The sequence below is a fragment of the Miniopterus schreibersii genome (genome assembly GCF_964146895.1).
Source record: "Miniopterus schreibersii genome assembly, chromosome: 5".
In the NCBI taxonomy this organism is placed as follows: Eukaryota; Metazoa; Chordata; class Mammalia; order Chiroptera; family Miniopteridae; genus Miniopterus; species Miniopterus schreibersii.
The window spans coordinates 12,754,570-12,774,900 of NC_138106.1; the positions used below are offsets into that span (position 1 = coordinate 12,754,570).

Below are 20,331 nucleotides of genomic sequence, written 5' to 3' on the forward strand. Positions count from 1 at the left end.
TTTGCTAAAAATATAATAGACTGGAAACTGTTAGTAAAGGGTCAGTCGACATACAAAATTGTCACTGGATTATGAGGATAATTATAAACCTTAGAAAATACATCGTACACAATTTAATTTCCATGTTTCATTTTTAATATATTCCACAGTAGGCACAAACACACTTAGTTCTTACAGAAAGGTTGTTAGGAGAACTCACTTTCAGTAGCCTTTGGAATCATTTTCATGTAAAGGCAAAGAGGCAAAGTCCTCTGGGCCACCTTGTCACGGGGCAGTTAGTGGCCGTCTTCACCCCTTACACATATAAAAAGTCCCAAGGCAGCTCTTAATTGTCCCAAGTCTCACATTAGCTTGTGCTAATTAAACTTCAAAATATAATACTTCTACTTTCTCAAGTTCAATGTGGTCATTCTTTGTTAAATTCCGATTGAAGTAATTCATTTAAGATGTGATTTCCTAATAATCTTACCTAAATAATTAGAATTGAGAAGAGGGCTTAGCCTAAAGTTACTAATGTCAACCAGAATGGAGGGTGAAAATATTCTGCTAACTTGTCAGGAAAACAGGGAAAATGGTGTCTCAATTCAGAAATATGTAGAAATCACAAGATGAAGGCCAGGGGATTATTTGGTGACTTATGCTTAGATTTTACCAAAAAAAGCAAATATTTTGTCATTTATAATGATAAATTTCAGCAATAGAAAATTACCATTTATATCCCTATGAGTGGCACTTTACCGCTGTTATGTAATATACATTCACTCCTGATAAATCTGAACTCAGGGCTAATTTAACACAACTTGAGAACACTTGGTACAAAATTACAATGGTGGGTACTTACGCTCCTATACTTCACAATGTATTCCAAGATAGGGGCTCCTCCATCATCCTGTTTGGTGATACTGAGTTTAAAGCTCTTCCCACTGCTTGGCTGCCCATGTATGGAGGGGGGACTTGGTTCACCTAAGTACACAAGACAACATTCTTGATATTTGCACACCCCCCGGATACCTAGAGAAACTGCATTGTAATAAAAATAACACTGTCATATAATCAAAAGAGATAAAATTCGTGGATTTAACGTAGGCTATTTGCCCTTTGTTGAGCTATAGCCTCTGATCCTCTCTCCACTTCCACGGAACAGCAACATTCACAAATCTAGAGGCATTGTGCCCAAACTCTGAAAGCTCAGGAGCAAATCTATTGTTCACATTGATCAAGATGCTCTGAGAACTGTACTGCATCATCCAAGTACAAATTGTGATTTCTCTTAACAGTGTGCAATCCTGTTTATTTTACTCATGTGAATTTAGTTGGCATACATTTTTAAACAGTTATTAATATAAACATATGAAGGCATCAAGCTATATAGTATATGTCCCTACCCGAAAAGATAATGGCTTGGCGATTAGTTATCTGCTTTCATGAGCATGTTTTTTAACTAGAAATAATTGTGAGTGAAAAATTTTTGTATTATACAATCTATAGGCCTGTATTTCAAGATCTTTTTTCTAGCGTTATGAATATACTTGTTTATGACACTGCTCTTCATACGGAGATGATTTATAACACAGATGCTTGTGATATTCTGAATATGAACAGGGACCCACTGAAGTGTACGAGTTCTTCATCTGAAGAATGACAGCACTGCCTGGCAACCTGAGATGGGGGCTGTCTGCTGAGTGTCACCACGGGATGTGTTTGGGCATGCACTGGCTTGCTCTGCCTCTGTTTCCTCCAACTCCCTAGGATGTGGATGTGAATATGAATGCAGCAATGCTAAACAACTGGTAGAGGGCATGCTTCAGTTTGCAGGGTTCCAGAAACCTGCAATACCCCAGACAGACAAACCGAGCAGAATGGAGCAAAGCGGACTGCATGCCTCCAAACCTGGGGAGCCTGGGGTCTCCTCAGCAAGTGATCTTTATTTCTAATATGGTTAAGCAAGTGTGTGGTTTATCTGTGAGAAAGCAGGTCATTAAAGAAATATGACCACTGGGTGTGTTGGCACACAAGTAAATAAGAAAATAGCGCTCGTATGTACAGCCATATAGAAACAAAGTGAATAGAGGAACTGTAGAGTGGTTGTTCACGAAAGCTAATTAAATTAGCATCCAGAGGTCATGACATGACATAATCTACAACATCACAATGTATTTTTTGATAAATGAATAAAACTTCTGTAAAAATCAGTACAATAATTTTTTAAAATAGATTATATAAGCTATTATGGAAAAAATCTAAATATTATAAAATGATGTTATACTCAGGTGGTTTAGTATCATTTCTAAATTGAATTTTAGAGTTTACATGTTGTACAGTATGTTTATTTAATATTATTGTAAAAATATTATTTTTCATAACAGCATTTTGAGAAAGTAGTCATAAAGCAGAGATTGTAATTTTGGTAACAAATGTTTTAAAATATATAGTTTAAAAATTTATGCCAAATTCACGATTCCATTATAACTGTTACTTCCTTTGAAAAGAAATTTCAGTACAAGTGTAGATTATATGAGAGAAAAATTTATTAAAATAATGGTTTCTAATACTAATTACAACAAAATGTTTATGCAAAGGTAATAAGATAAATAATACTCAAAAAGTAATAATGGGTAGTTATGACGCATTAAGTACTTTGCATATATTATCTCATTTAAAGGCAAAAAAAATTGAGAAACAGTTTAAATGCATATATATTATTAAGAAAAACCCAATGTCCCTACCCTCAAAGTGCTCACTGTCTAGGGCAGAGGTTTGCAAGTCAACAAAAATACACTGACAGATTAGAGTGTTGTCATTTAAAAGGGAAAGGGGAAAAAATAAAAGAGTAATAGAAAGGCGTTTTGTGGTTAGCCAGAGTCTTAGTAAAGAGATCATGCCTTCATCAAATGCTGATGTGCAGTGACTCTGGACTCATTTTAATCTAGAGATAGGATTATGAATCAAGATGCATTTGCAGTCCTGCTGGTGAAAAAAATAACGAGAAACCAAAAATGACACTGGCACTGGGAATAGAGAAAAGGGAACACATCTCATAAATTTTCAGACAAACAGGAAATAATCAGTCACAAACTGGGATAATGCAATTTATGTGGCGAACTTGACTGTCTTAGTGTATGTGTATAATAGGATTATACATAGATTTTTATAACAGCATTTCTTAAATCACACTCATTTTTTTAAGAGACATAACTTAGTTTTAAAATTTTTCTTATTTTAAAATTTTTTAAAAATATATCTTTATTGATTTCAGAGAGAAGAAGGGAGAGAGAGAGAGAGAGAAACATCAATGATGAGAGTCATTGACCGGCTGCCTCCTGCACGCCCCCGACTGGGGATCGAGCCCACAACCCGGGCATGTGGCCTGACCAGGAATCAAACCCCGATCTCCTGGACCCGAGGTCGAAGCTCAACCGCTGAGCCACTCCCGGCCAGGCTTTCTTATATTTTTAAACAATTTATTCAACATAAAAAATATAAGTCATTTTAAACTTCTCTTAACTTTATATAAACTCAGTGACTTATAACACCCCAAACAGCTCAGTAATGAGAACAAGGCTGCAATTCTTCTGCAGTCACATTGTAATGGATTAATTTAATGGTGCATTTTCCTCACAGTTAGGGCCTATCTAATTTATGGGCTAAAGGGATAGTCATGCCTCATCTACAGAACGCAATATTGGGCATGTTACACACTCTTTTATACTCCCTCACAGAATGTAGTCTGAGCACCGCAATATAATTAATCAGACCATGAATAAGTGGGCCACCTGATCGGGACAGTTCCTGAGAGCAATTTCCCTGTATATAGTGCTGTGCATCTTCTCCTCTTTGCCTTGCTCCAGAGCAAAGTTACTATTATAAATCCGAGATGCCACCGTATTCTGAAACTATTTCAACAGAGACATAATCCGCTTCCCCCAAGTGTTGAAACATCTCCCTACATTTTAAAATCCCGGCCGCGGTGAGCAAAACAGAGAGGATTACTTACGAACTGGTAACGTTTGGAAGATTTCTATTTTACTGTAGTCTCCTTGCCCCTTTCCATTCACAGCTGCAACCCTGATTTCATAAGTTGTATTTGGTTCCAGGTTGCTCAAAACAACCATTGCTAGAAGAAAACATATATCAACCAAAGTTTATTTAATTCAGTACAGATGCTCTAAAATCTGCGGAAATATTGGATTACCAATTGGCAAAATTTACATTTGTATTTCTCAGTTTTTGTAACTTAGTAAAAGGAAAAACGGACTTGCTTTTGAGAGCGTGTTGCCTTGTCAAAGCCTCAGATGTAAACACATGCTGTCAGAGTTAAGGGAGGAAAACTCTAAAAAGTACTAATGGGCAGGGAAATGTGACTGATTAGAAGCTCTAAGGATAAATGGGAAAACCAAGGTTTGAATTCAACTATTTCCGACAGGCTAACAACTTGTTAGCTTTTTCAGGAAATCCAAGCCTAGTTCGTTGGTGAACTGGAGTCAATGCACATAGAAATAATATCAGCACAAGAAAATAAATACAGCTACAGAGGAGAGGTTAGTGTATAAATGGATTTGTTTATATAGACGATGAAAGGAAGAGGAACTCAACTAGGAGTTAGGCAGCTAAAATGCTAAGAAGTTGGAATCCTACCCTCCTTGAGAGAGAAACATCTTGCTCAAGGTCAGTATAACAAGGACTTCAAGAGTTTAAAATTCAGTATATCATCTATCTATCTATCTATCTATCTATCTATCTATCTATCTATCTATCATCTATCTATCTATCATCTATCATCTATCTATCATCTATATCTATCTATCTATCTATCTATCTATCTATCTATCTATCTATCATCTATCTATCATCTATCTATCATCTATCTATCTATCATCTATCTATATATTTTTTGCTTAATTCCTTCACCTTTTTCACCCAGCTCCCCAACCCCCATCCCCTCTAACAGCTGTCAGTCTGTTTTCTGTATCTATGAGTCTGTTTCTATTTTGTCTGTTTGTTTATTTTGTTCATTATGTTCCACATTTAAGCGAAATCATATAGTATTTGTCCTTCTCTGACTGGCTTATTTCACTTAGAATAATACCCTCCAGGTCCATCTTTGCAGTCACAAAAGGTAAGATTTCCTTGGGGTGGAGGGAGGTAGAAGAGGGTACAGAGGGGGTAAATGTTTATGGAAGGTGACTTGTATATGGGTGTTGAACACACATATACAGATGATGTATTACAGAATTATACATTTGAAACACATAATTTTATGTCATCCCAATGTAATCAATAAAAATAAATAGATAAATAAATAAAAGTCATCACATTTCATCAATCTAGTCAATCAATATAAGACATTCAAAACCAGAGTGATCTAGGCCTACGGTTCTGCAGATATTAAAGCTTTATAAAAGTCCAATTGTTCTTCAGGGCTTATAATAAAAATGCCTAGGCCTTTGTGCTATCAACATTGTCATGGAGCAGTTAACGTTCAATATGATGTCATGGAGCAGTTGGTGTTTGATTTTCCTCTTTACCCTAATGGGGAATGGCTTGATGTCACATGGGGCCATAAGGGAGACTCATGCAGGAACTAATAACCTTTGCAACAACCCTGTAATAAGACACTGTAGTGATGCACACTTAAGACTCATGGAGGACACGTGGCTTTGGGCCTCCTTCCACCACTGCCTGAAATCCAACTCACCCAAAGTCTGAGATGGTCTCTCAATGTCGAAGTAATGACACTTTTATTAAATTTCACAGAAACAAAGTATTAAAAAAGTTGAAAGACAGCATAGTCAACACTGTATAATGCCAGGTGGGCACTAGACATACCGGGTAATTACTTCGTAAGTTATATAAATGTCTAAGCACCATGTTGTACGCCTGAAACTACTATAATACTGACTGTCAACTCTAATTAAAAAACAACAACAAAATAATTTGTGATCTGTGAAAGAAAAACCACTACGTACCAATTATCGACACAAATGGGGACATGGTCTGCAGACCATGCAGAATAATGCATTATTCATCTCTGACTCTACGTTTAAGGGCAAAATACTATATGTATACTTGCAAAAATAGTCTTAGTGATATATACTTATGAGTATGAACATTTACACAGATAATCTATACAGAGAGTATGCTACACAAGAATGTATGTATGAGAGATTGCTGTGGGCGCTTGAACTGCTGCAGACGACCTTGCTATGTGATGCCTCCATATTTCTATGATGTGAAGACGCAGCTGCTACCATCATTTTAAGACCACACAGTTCATAATGCTTATATTCAGTTGTTTGTCTTGATACAATTAAGCAAGAAAAGCAATAGAATTTAAAGCACATGATTTCAATTGTAAATAAAATTCTTCATGAATCAGAAATGTGGAGAGCACACTTTATATTTTTAGGTTAAAATGAACAAACAATAGAGTTATCAAAGTATCAGAAACCATCAAATCAGAAAAAAGTGAGGTTATTACTTAGATTAAACCAGTAGAGCAATAATACGCACCCCCTCACCAAATAAAAAAAGCAACACCACATTTTACTTGAAATCTGAGTATTTCTACTAAAAGCTCTTTCTTAGATTGTCAGCAAGCCTCTTCCTCTAATATTTCACAGGGATTCTGAGGGGCTCTGAGTGCCCCCTACCTCTTGCCAAGGGAAAACCTATTTCTTTAATTATGTTAATAATTAATTCAGAACTGATTTCTTCCACGTTTCCTCATATTTTTCTGTTCTCAGTGTCAAGGCTGGGTCTCACAGCAGAGTGGATTGTGGAGGAGAGAACCAAAGAGAGTAAAATGATGCCTGAACTGGCCTTAAAGTGTTGGGCTACAACATTCAAAGGTAAAGTGGATGAGGGGAGGCCGAGAACCTTCAAAATTATAGGGGAGTGGCATGAAAGTATACCTACCGAAGCAAGTTTCCCAAATTTTATATACAAGAAGTCAGTTTGTTTTTCAGTGTTAACTCTAAAGGTTTTGGTTCAATAGCTCTTAGTATGAGGCTTATTCATTTTATGAAAATAAAGATTATTATGTGAAATAGAAAGAACTCTATCCGTTGAGACCAACTTTGAGGTAAAGAGAAAAGATCCAGGGGAGGTGAAGCCCAGATCAGTAATTTGACTTGCCATTTTCAACTGAGAGGATGTATGCATTAAGTCATCCATAATTTACTGGCTTCTTACCAAACAGAGGGTTTCTGAATACTCAAGGTAGGAACTGAAAGCAAACCACCACTTGAAACACGAAGGCTGTGTACTCTATAGTAGTCATACCTCAAATTACGAACATAGTTAATGGAAGACTTTCTTTCTCCACCTGTGCCCATACAATAGAGCCAAAGAACCACCAAATGGGGTGTGGGAAGGGTTCTTTCCCCATAACTTATTAGAAACTCAAACTCAAATATTACGTGAAAGTAGATCTAGATTACAAACTACTAAAAGTTTTCTAAGGACAAATGCCATAAATTAAGGGATTTTATAGTTATGTTCAGTCAGCATGATTCAGAAATCATAATGCATTTCTTCTGTAAATTATAAACAATCATGAATTTTTCTTTGACCTGGCAACAGGGGTAGGTTCTATAAAGAATCAAATTTCCCTCGCTAATTTAAATATAATTTTAATATATTTAATTATTTAAATACAACTGAGTTTCACAAATGACCATTTTGTCACATGGCTATAAATGCAAAAAAATACAAAAAGTACTGAAATACGTTAAAATAATGACATTAAAATGGCAAATGAAGATGTGTGGCCTTTAAACATTATTTTACAAGTGTGGAAATAATCATACAAGAGAGAAAGAATTGGAGTTGCGTGTTTCTTTAAGAAGATAATCAGACTACTAAAGGAAGCTGAACAAATAAGGGTTTGTTTGTTCAGACAATGTATTGTAAATCCCTTTCCTTTGGTTGTCAAGAGAAGCAGAGGGTACAGCATATTTATGACCCGTGAAGTAAAATAAATTACGTATTTGCAAACTAATTAGGCTAAGCAAAATTCTAATGTGAGATTAAATTTAGCCATGCTTTCTTCTTCGCTTCCTTAAGCCCTGAATCTCTCCATGGGGTTTCCCCGCCATTCAGTGTAAGCAGATAAGGACTCCCTGGCTGTAGAATTGCTGTCTCACCAACACAGAATGGAACTGTTCAAGTTGTCAAGATCTGTGAAACATGTTACATAGCTATGAGAAATCACAAAGCTTAGCTAGAGCAGAACTAATCATCCAAAATTACACTTGCTGTTAATCTCCTCAGATAGAGCAGAAGTCCCTTAAGTTTCTCACCAAGGACTGACTAGCTTTTGTTTTCTAAACAAAAACAAGCCAAAAATCCAAAAGCCCTCTTTTTAAAAAAATATGTTTTAACTGGTTTTGAAAAATGAAGGAAGAGGAGGGGAGAGAGAGAAACATCAATGATGAGAGAATCATTGATCAGCTGCCTCCTACTGGGGATGAAGCCTAGAACCCAGGAATGTGCCCTACTTGATCTCTCCAGAATTTTGCAAGTCTTAACGAATAAGTCATCACAATACATTTATTTGCCTTAATCCAATAAAACCACAATTGGAAACTGCAGTTTTATTAAATAAGACTTCGCCTGGAATGTCATGTCTAAGAGAAACATGCCTGGACTCTGAATGTCATTAGAAATCCTTAAGAACTTAAGATAGACTTTCAAAGCTAATAAAAGCTCATTGCAAAAATCGCCTGGTATCTAGTTCATGGCATTCTTTCTGGGTAAGGAATGAAGGTTGCTTGCCTAAAACATGGCAAGCAAGGAACCTCAAGACATTTTTGAGAAAGGTTCTTCCCTAGTCACAGGGCTCCTTTTAGTAATGCCAGTGCTTGAAAATAATCTCATCTATACTGCTTCAAAAAAATTCCTTATGAGGAGAGTATTATGCTAAGTGAAAAAAGCCAGTCAAAAAAAGATGAGTACCACATGATCTCACTCATATGTGGAATGTAATAAACAAAATAAACCGATAGATCCAGAGACATAGAAACATGGAATGGACTGAAGGATCTCAGAGGGAAGGTGGGGATGGGCAGTGGGTGGGGAGAGATTAATCAAAGAACTTATATGTATATAAGCATAACCCATGGACACAGACATTGGTATGAGGAAGGCCTGAGGGTGGAGTGGATGAGGGGTGGAGGGGATCAATGGGGGAAAAAGGAGACATCTGTAATACTTTCAACAATAACGTTTAAAAAAAATTCCTTATGAGACTTTCAATGACTTCCTATGACTTTAAAAATAAATTGCAAAATCCACTCCAGGGTCTACAAGGTCCCATTGGATTTGGTACTTGCCTATTTCTCTATCTTGGCTTCATTTAATTTTACCCTCTGATAATGCCATTCCAATCAGGATGGCTCCTTACTGACCTCTGCCCTGGCCCAGCTTCCCTAGATCATTGTGTAATCAGTCCCTCACTCATTCAGGGCTCTTCTCAAATGTCACCTCATCACAGAATCTTGACCTTACCACTCTTTCTAAAATTGCCCAACCCCTCCAATCCCACATCCCGCCTCTAGTCACAGTCCATCTTCTTGCTCTCCTTCATACTTAATATTATGACCTGTTTTTTAAATATATGTGCTATATATAGTAGATGTAGACATAGAATATATAAATATAGGTATCAGAGGGATAAATAACCTGCTCCAATTCACACAGTTATAAGAGATGAAGTCACTTCTAAACTACATCATAATAGTAAGGAAGAGAAGAGGCACATTCACTAAAATTATTTATAATTTGAGCATCAAGAAATAAAGAGACCTGGCTGGCGTGGCTCAGTTGGTTGGAGCATCTTCCTATACAGTGAAAGGCTGATGGTTTGATTCCCAGTTAGGGCACATACCTAGGCTGCAGGTTTAATCCTGGCTGGAGGGTGTACAGGAGGCAACCAATCTACATTTCTCTCTCACATCGATGTCTGTCTGTCTGTCTGTTTGTCTCTCTCAAAAAACAATGAAAATGCCCTCAGATGAGGGTTAAAAAAAAAAAGAAAAAGAAAATACAGGGCAAATACTTGTAGGATCAAGTGAGAATCCTTGGTCACAGCAGGGAGTTAAAGACAGGATGTAGGACAAGTGGCCCCACCGCTAGATCGTGAGGAGAAAACAGTGCTACCCCGGAAAGGTCACATGACAGGAGCCCCAAATCCAAAGCTCTTGCTGTATGTTCCTGCGTCAGAACAATACCCAGGCAGGGGGTTGAAGGACTATGACAAAATATTGCCAATTGAAGAAGCTTTCCAAAGCACACTTATTTTTGGGTGATGTGAGTGAGAAAGGTCCATTGACATGTCCCTGTCATCACAACTGCACAGGGCTTGTCCTATCACCTAAGGAGATCTCCTCCCTCCCTTCTTTATCGATGAGATTATTTTCAAGCACTGGTGCGGTGAGCCACATAGTGGCGAATGCTGCCTGTGGTCTAAAGAGTTGGGAAAAGAGAGAGGGGTGATTAAGACTGCTTTGTAGGGAAGACAAACTGCTATCTCCGTTTCTACTCATGTCTACACTGTAAATTCTAAAATATACTACAATAGAATTTTTTAAAAATCGTAGAAGCTGGAATGAAAGTTTATTCATTCACAATAGAATCAGGTTTTATAGAACTAATTATATAACATTTGTTCCCAGAAAAGCTTGTGGAATCTCTTTCTGGAAACTCCAAAGAAAGAAGAAAACAACCAACTTATTTTATTTAATTTAGCTAGAAAGCAGTGATAGTCGACAGATGTTTGAAATACTTCATACCTATATAATTTTATTTGAGTATAAACAAACACTAGGACCCATTCATTTATCTCAGGTGATGGAGAAGACTCAAAGGGTCACACACCATGGAACACAGGCTCTCAGATGTGCAGTCAGGATGGAGAGATGTGATTCATGTCTTAGGACTTATATCACGAGGTGAGAGGCTGGCAAAAACTACTACTGTAAAAAAGATTTTTACTAAAATGATCACGTGGAGTTACAAAGGAGTGTAAAAATATTTCTACTAAAAAATAATAAAATGAATCTACATGAAGAAGCTTGAATTCATATTGAGCCTTAAAGAGTGGATAAAAAAGAATGGAGGGAGTTACAAATACTCAGACACGACCATATGAAAGTAGAATGCATGGTTGGCACAGGGAGTGAGCCTGCTCTCATCTGCCAAGTGTTTGTTTAGGGGAATGTTATGAGATGGGGAGGGAAGCACAGCTAGGGTATTAAGACACTGGGGGCACACATATATACACAAACACATAATACACATACATACAGGGTGGGCCAAAAGTAGATTTACAGTTGCTCTTATGGAAATACAATAGTTAATAAATAATAAACAAGAATAAACTGTATTTCATGTACTCAAAATTGTAAACCTATTTTTGCCCCGCCTTGTGTGTATTTAGTATATACTAAATACAGTATACTATTGCCAATGATTAAATGTGATTATCTGAATCATAATTTACATCATTTGATTAGAGAAATGGAAATATTTTCCAGTTTGCTTTTATGTACCCTAATGGCTGATCTTTCAAAATATGAGAATCCTATTTTAGATATCACTGCTGTGTGCAATAGTGATTTTTTAAAAAAGGGCAGTTACAAAATGAAAACAGTGTATTATTAGTTGAACATGTTAATCAGACCTTGAAAGGCAGAAAAAGAAGGATCACGTGAGACAACTACAGTAAGAAAACAACAACAACATCATCTCCATGATCCACAACTGATGTAAAAGAGATGAGAGCCAGAGTGCTGCCAGTCTCTGAAAGCATCTGTGACAGTGCCAGGCCACGGCGCTCACTGGGACATTCCCAATGAGAGTCCTGAGCCAGGCAGTGTACAAAGACAGAGCTCTACACTCCTCTTTAAACTCTGAGAGGATTTGTATACCTTCACAAAATTAAGTAATGTTGACAATAATGAGATTTGATCATCAAAAATGAAATATTGTTTAATATAGTGAAAGGTTGGTGAGCATGAATTAAAAAAATTTAGGGGTATAATATTTAAATAGGTCTCCCCAAATTCCCTATCAGTTAAACTCACTATCAAAATAGCCATGATGGTCAGCCCACAGGGCTTCTTCATTAAAATCAAGAAGAACTTACAATTTATATTCTAGCAAAGATCATATTTACACTGAAAATGAAAGTATCCAGATGTGAGATGGTCTATATTTTTTTAAGTTTCTGGGAACTGTGAATATTCTCATCCTCGTATGAATTAAGTTCCTATAAAACACTCATGAAATATTCATGTTTCTTTTCTCACTACTCATAAAACATCTTTCCTATAGAAATTAATTTCATTTCCTGATACTATTTATTTCTCTGCTTCAAAAATTACAGATGTACAGAAAATCTCATTAATTTTATTGAAAAATTAAAAAAATATATTTATATAGAAGCTTTTTTTTATCATTATAGCAGAGGCCAGGCTGAGTGCAGAATTATGCATGAATTTGTATCTTCATCTTGAGATAATATGGGGAAGCTTCCAGCAGACAAGTGATTTTACTTAGGATTTATTTCAGTCAATTTTCTCTTAGCTTAGTTTCCTGTATACTTCGATCTACACAGTTTAAATTCATTAAGATTTAAATTACATATAAATTTCTAATTTAGCTCTGTTTCTTTTTATGGGCACAATGAAAACTGTCCAACATATTCTTGTTTTGAATTTTAGCAAACAGAGCTCTTTCCACGTCATGCAAACTAGGACAAATTTCCTTTCACAGAAAATATGGAATTAGTGCAGATTACTTTTTAGCCCTTTCTTTGATATTCATAAGAGTTTATTGCACTTGTGTTTAACATTGCCTAATGATTTTTACATCAATTTCTCTTTTACCATGTGAAATATAGTGATTTAGAAATGATAGCAATTTTTCTTCAGGCACATTTATTCTTGAAACAGTATAATTATAGAAAAATTTCCTTGTAGATAATTTTTAAATGGCATTGGAACTTAAGATTTTAAAATCTATAGTAGTTTAGAGCTAACTTCATTGTTTCTAAAATTAAAATATAATAATATGATAGAGGGAAATCCAGTTTCACCCAAGCAACTGTAAATAGCATGGATTTAAAGAAAAAGAAACACTAGAATAAAATTACCTTAAAGTTTAATGTGAAATGATGTTACAAAACTTTTAGCTATTAGAAAACTGCAGGAAAACTACAGACTCATCCAAAAAACAACCATTAATACTACAGTGGAAAGGGATATGTCTCCTTGATTACTTAAAACTCAAACAAACAAACAAAAACTCCTTGCAGAACTATTGCATCATAATTAGCTAAAGAAGTTTGTTGAGAACTGATATATGTCAGCCCTTCAAACATGTAATCACTACCATTGGTTTATATCATTGAACCACATGAATCTTTTCCTCATTGTTTATTTAAAATTTTCTGCTAATATATCATGAAAAAAAGAAAATATATAGTAATGTGTATTTTTAAGAACACAGAAAAAAACAAACACAAAGATAATAGGAAATAAAGAATTAAAGAATGCCTTTGTGTGTGTGTGTGTGTGTGTGTGTGTTAATAGTCACATGAGGATATTTTTTCTATAGATTTTTACAGAGTGGAAGGGAAGAAGGGAGGGAGGGAGTAATGGGGGAGGGGGGGAGAGAGAGAGAGAGAGAGAGAGAGAGATTGCTTGCTTCCTGCACATTCCCCAACCGGGGTGGGGATCAAACCTGCAATCCAGGTACTGTGCTCTTGACCAGGAATTGAACCTGTGACCCTTTGGTGCTTGGGCTTACACTGTAACCACTGAGCAACACCAGTGAGGGCAGGAATTCCTTTTTTATAGTTAAAATGAAGAATTGTGTCTGCGGTTGGGGGTCAAGGGGGACAGAAAGACCCAAAAGTATGATTGTGTCATATGTCTCCAGGGACATTTTCTGAGGTACATTTCCAAAAAAATAAAATATATACTTTATAACTTATATAATGTTATTAATCAATGTTACCCCAATAAATTTAATTTAAAAAATCATCCCAAAAAATAAACAATAAAAGAGAGTTTTTAAGTAGCAAAAACATATCAATCATTTCTTTCATTATTTTTAATGGCACCATAATACGAACAGAAAATTCCCCACAAATTAGAATAGTCACAACTTAGGTAACATTAGTATATGGCAAAATGTCTTGGAACAAATATTTGTGTGGGCTTATTCTAACTTTGGTTAAATTATAATTCTTACTCTTACTGTTTTTAGTCTGTATTTTAAATTTACTAACAAAAGCAAAAATGTTTCATACTCAACAATAACCATGGAAGAAATATTTATAGGCAATAACTTTAATAAAATGTTTCCACTGACATTTACTTTTTAGTTTTATAATTCAGATTAAAAGAAGCTCAATCCTGTGTGTTTTCATTACCAAAACTGATTGAGAATTTAACAGAAAGGTATCTGTCCTATGATTTTATTACATACTGTGTTTATAGACATAACACTGTACATACACAATGTATTCTTCAATTACCAATGAAGAATCCAGGAACTGTTGAATAAAGTAAAATCTATTGCATAATTAGTGGATTTCTGAGTAATAAAATTTTGAGGTATCAAATAGTATGTTTCCCTAATACAATCTGGGTATATGAAATTATTTTGTGGATTCTAATAGATTCGCTTATGCAATGTAAAAATATCTACCAATAGGCAGAGATGCCATATTGAAAAACTTCAGCTGGCACCACTCATATCTTAGTCTATTGAATATCTCTTCTTGTAGTTGTATATCAGATAGTACCTGCAACCTTATACTGTGTCTATATGCAATGATCTTCCTTATTCTGGCTCTCATTGATAGAACTGCCATGTTTTGAAGCATAAATTTATATTTAAAATTTCCACTGAGTGTGCACATTAAATTAGAGATTTTTCTGAGATAGATGTGAGATATTTTCTCCCCACAAATCATACAACAAACCAGGGAATATAAGTAACTATAAATACTAATCTTTACTCAGAAAGAAACATTGATATGCTCATTTTTCTAAAACTATGATTGTCAATATTATAATTATCAATATATTAACAAATTAATTTAATTTAATATGGACTGTGCTTTAAAAATTTAAAAAGCCAAAATATAAAAATATTACATCGCAAGTAATAAATGTCTGTAGTCAAAGATGAGATGCCAAGGAGAGAGAAACTGATTAGACGGGCAGAACTCAGGAAAGTCTCATGAATTTTAACATTAAGAAGATGGGAACAGAACACTGGATGGTCGTTAACCATCTGAATAACTGAACTCTCGTGTCTTCTCACATTTAAGGGAAGACATATCCTTTTCTCTCATCCCTGCACAAGATGCAGGTCTATTATCTAGAAAAGCTTGACTGAGGAAGCTTTAGACTCTGAGACTGTAACACAAGGAAGTGAGGAGTCGGTGTCCTGGGGAAAGAGGTGGGGACTGTCCCACACCCTCTGCCACAGGCCGCTTTTCCGCACAGCCCTGGCAGCAGGCGTGCGGGTAATAACTGAGCAGCTGGCACCTCTTACACCTTTGCTCTGGGGACGTGAGACCCATGTGATCTTGGAAGGCCCAGCCTTTCCAAGTCCGGAGGGGGTCACCGAATACTGTGCTTGAGGTGTTTCCAAGCGAACAATCAGGGCTAAAACTACAGCAGCAACAAGTTCAGGGAAAAATCAGGGAGCAGAACAACTTTGACAGCAGCAATCATTACCACGACGCCTGAGATCAGAGACCACCGCATGCATGCAATAAGGGGGGGGGTAACCAAAGAACTTGCATGCATCTATGCACAATCCGAGCACAGGGACAACCCTGGGGAGAGGGTCTGGGGAGGGGGCTGGAGGGGCTGGAAGGGGTCATCGGGGAGAAAAAGGAACATCTGTAACATTTTGAACCAAAAAAAAAACCAACAAAAAACAAAAAAACCCTTCAACAATAAAAAGACTAATAACCCAATTTAAAAAATAAAAATAAAAAATAAATTAAAATAAATTAAAAACAAGAATGACAGAGATTGAAAGATTTAGAAACTTAAAAAATAATAGATACACTTAAAATATAATATAAATGCTAAAAGAAAATTAGATTAGAATAAAAAATAAAAGTAGAGACAATGAGAGAGAGAAAACATGTAAACTGGAAAATCAATTGAAAAAAGCCAACATTTGATTAAGAACTTCTAATACGAAACAAAGAGGAAAATTACAAAACAAATTACCGAAATTATCTTCCTACTAAAGGGCATTAATGTCCAGTTTTAAAAGTTAAAGGAGTCTTCAATGCAAATAATGTAAAAGGAGCCTTTGTAGGCCGAATGGAAGCCTGCTGCACTAAAGGATTTGGGGGGCCGTCCTGGAAGGGATGGGGGAGCATCATGAAATCCAGAACACAGCAGCCCAGGCTCCCTAACAGCGGGTGGGTGGGAAACCGCACGCATGCATGGCCCTTCCACTCTGGCATGGGCTGAAGGACAGCAAGCTTCGGTTTGGGAGTATTCAGGTGAGGAAGAGTCTCAATGCCAAGAGGACTGTGGACGCCACTGAGTTTAGGGCACAGTTTTGAGGATGAAGGAAGGCTCTGGGAAGAAGCACCTCCGTAGTTACACCAAAATGCTTCTCAGTATTTATCTATTAATCTTCACTCTCTTCCAATTTGGGCTTCTATTTACAGTTAGTTTGCTGACCTATCAGGCACAGGCGCATATTTTATAAATCCAACTCCTGTACTTCAAACAATCTTGGAAAAAATGTTTATTGAATGCTATTTCTTCACAAAACTGAAAATTGCTTTCTCTACCATAGAAACTGGTTTTACCTTAAGATTTAATGAAAATCAAGTTTTTATTAAAATGGAAATGTAGATTAAAAGTTTGGGGTTATATGTAATAATTAAGCATGCACATAATCTTAATTACAGTGTTTATAAACTAAATACCATGATGTTAAAATTACCATCTATAGATTAAATCATATGTACTGCTTTATCCAGCACAGCCACATTGAAAGTTTAGTGGCGCTATGCAATGAAATGACTAAAAAACATTCAACTGAATAGCTATTTTCAATTGTAGTCAGCTACTAGAGTCTTCAATAAGTGAAAATCGTCAGAATTTTAAAAGTAAAAGATTCAAATGAAAGTTCCACTTAGAAAATGCTATTATTTTCAAATAAAAATTATCTCCTTTGTTTTCAGAGACAAAGAGTAGTTCCACTATGCCCTCAGATCCAAATAAAGCATAACATATAATAATTCTGTTGAGATTGAAAAGACTTCTTTCTCTGTGTGATTCTAACTGGCTAAATCTTTCTCAGATCAAAAGAAATAGATTATGCTGTTTGGGAGAATTGTTCTTATGCTCGGTTAAGAAGAACTTGATATTTAAAAATATTAATTTTTCATTTTTATTTTGAAGGCTGAAAAATGAGTAGATGTTTTGCAAGATTATTTCCTCTTCATTTGTGCCCAATGAGGTGTCTAGAACAAGCTTACAAAATGTTAAATGATATGGTGACGAATGTGTCATGTAATCCTCCCAATCAAAAAGTCCTGCTACACCTGCAATACATGTTTTTTACTCAAAATTATACAGCAGAATGACTCACACTCTATATTTGAATAGTTTACATCGTTAATATCTTATTTGTTCACAATTCTCCAGATTTTGAAAATTAGTTTGTGTCCTTTCAGTTGTTGGGATAATCAGGAAGGCTTCAGCTAAAACTTAAAGAAGATTATAATAATTTGTCCATGTCTCAGTTGTACCCTAAACCTAGGACCAGGTGCAGAAGGAGCAGGTGAAATTCATAGGACATTAATTAATATGTCATTTAGAATCAGAATCTACTTACAGGAAATTTTTTGTGCTAAAATTTTCTTGCTAAATGACACTACAATCAAGCAAGAGCTGATGTTTATTTCTAGGTGGTGATATCAGCAATTAGAAGTAGGTACATGAACAGTATGCAATAAATCAGAGAATTAAATAAGGAAAAGTAACTGAACATTAACTAAACTCATGTAAATTAGAATAAGTAAATAAAGCCACCTGAGGGTAAAAAGAGAGTAGTTGCTGAAATGTTTATGACCACATGCACCTGTCTTTTCATAGATTAAGCCTAAACCTATCTTCTAACAAATGTCTTAATGTCAATGAGTATAATTATGTTTACAAAAATCTCTTAAACTTTAGGATGAATGATTAGCACAAACTATGACATAACAGCAAAAAAGAAGCATCTCTTCACTACTCAAAAATGTCCGTGTGCTTTGAAACATGTCTTCAGATTTCCAGCAACAGGGTCATCTACATAGACACAACCAAGTCTCCTAAGCACATGTACAAACTACACACGCCGCTTGGAAAAAGTCTTGTTAAATGCGCACATCGTTTCACAGAAAAGGACGACAAGCTCTGAAACACCCAAAGGTGAAGTGGCTGGGACACCTGAAGTTAAGGACAGCCATGTGATTGTTTTCCATCAGTTACTGGGGTCCTGTGGAAAACAGCCCCGCTGCTCAAACGACCCAGAGCTTTTGCCCACAATCCTGATACAGAAGATGGGGTTCGAGGGTGCTCTCCGGAGGCAATGGAGAAATGGATTCAGAGGGAGATCTGAAGCTGGGACCCCAGCAAGGAGCTAGGACCTTAAAGTTCTTGGCAGGAAGTAAAGATGTGAAACACGCACCAACACACACACACACACACACACACACACACACACACACACACAAGGGGGGAGGGAGACTGACTGCTGGCAACCCACACTTGTCTGGCTTGCACTCCACCCGCATCTCCAGGGGACAGGGACTTAGATGTCTGTCCCACAGAAAGCACAGGTGGCAGGGGCCGCCCAAAGAGAACGACACAGCACCAAGAGATGCAGTTCATGCCACCCCCGACTCTCAGCTCCCCGGGGAAGGTCCAGCTCCCCGGGGAAGGTCCAGCTCCCTATGGCAAAGAAAAGACGGGGCTGCACTGGGTTTTATACGTTTTAAACCGTGCAGAGCACAACTGAATGCATTTCTGTTTGAAGACGGCTATAAACCTATAGTGCCTGCCAAAGATGTTATAAAACCAAAAGAGGGATTCAAAAATAATGGGTTGCCTTTTAATAATCCTGTTTGTACAACACGGAGTTGAGAGCATGCAATAGTTTGGTTATATGACTATAACCCGATTTAAGGCACACAGTGACATATGTATGAAAGAAGAGTAAACCATGGAAACAGGAAAAAAAATATATCAATTGAAATGCTTTCCTCATGTAAAAGTAAGGAAGTTCCAGTCACAGGACTTTGAGTATTTTGGTCTCATTGACAAGATTTAAACGGTCCTGATCTGAGTGCATTAAATATCTCGTTCATGTAATTTACTTTATTGATATTCAAGACTCACCAGGAAGTTTCTTATCCATGTTTTCTTTCCTACATAATATACCCACAGGTAAAGAATATACCTGTCATATACACTGTGAATGTCTGATTTCTGGAACAGTAATCTCTCATTGTAAATTAATAAATTTCCTTCGTTATTTATCCGTCTTATAGGCATGGAAATATGCTTCTGAGAGACAGATACATGGGGTACAAAGTCAGGTTTTTGAACTCGATCAAGTTGGCCAGCCCAAGCCTACTGTAAATTCTCCGCAGTGTTGAACTTTATAAAAAGTCTTTCCTGAGCCTATTAACCTTCTGCCCCATGGTGGAGGGGTTAGGTGTGACGATACTTTTAAGCCAAGAGTAATTTCTATAATGTTCAGATTTCACATTACTTTTCCCCATAGTTGTGCTCAAGCAACAGCTTTGAGTGTTCCGCAGTATCAGAAATATTTCATTTTTTCTTTCTGTCTTTCACCTCCCATGCTCTCTTATTTTCCTTCTCTTAAAAAAATAAATATTATTCCCCATCTAGGTTAATGGTTTATTTTACTAGAGTCCTTGAACTTAGTCATTTATTCTTTTTTGGGTACTAACTTTATAAACCTTCTCTCTTGAACTAAATAGCATGTGCACAAAAAACACTTACTATCCAAAATCTCTCATCATTAAGGAAATTATGTATTGACCTGTCTGGGGGCATGATTTGAAGCATGGGACAAATAATGATTGATTGATAATATTTCTGATGTTTCTATCTAAAATCTCTGTTTACTCTTAGTAAAAGCTAAACAAGCAGGTGCCAACACAGGTGAGACTAGAATGATTTCTATCTGTTCTGCCTCCATTTACTACTAGAATAATCCTTCACAGGAAGCTCATGCCATGTACAGAACAGAACCCATATACCA

General features: G+C 36.3%; 1 protein-coding gene across 2 annotated transcripts in view; it reads right to left on the bottom strand.

The window, feature by feature from the left end:
- The window catches only part of NCAM2 (neural cell adhesion molecule 2), a 343,351-nt gene that overhangs the window by 40,779 nt on the left and 282,241 nt on the right, over window positions 1-20,331 (bottom strand). For both annotated transcript variants that reach the window (XM_081138130.1, XM_081138131.1), the window contains exons 13-14: window positions 3,995-4,114; window positions 842-963 (exon numbers count right to left, since the gene is read on the bottom strand). In XM_081138130.1, coding sequence (XP_080994256.1) covers window positions 842-963; window positions 3,995-4,114 — 242 coding nt within the window. The remainder of the gene's footprint in view (window positions 1-841; window positions 964-3,994; window positions 4,115-20,331) is intronic.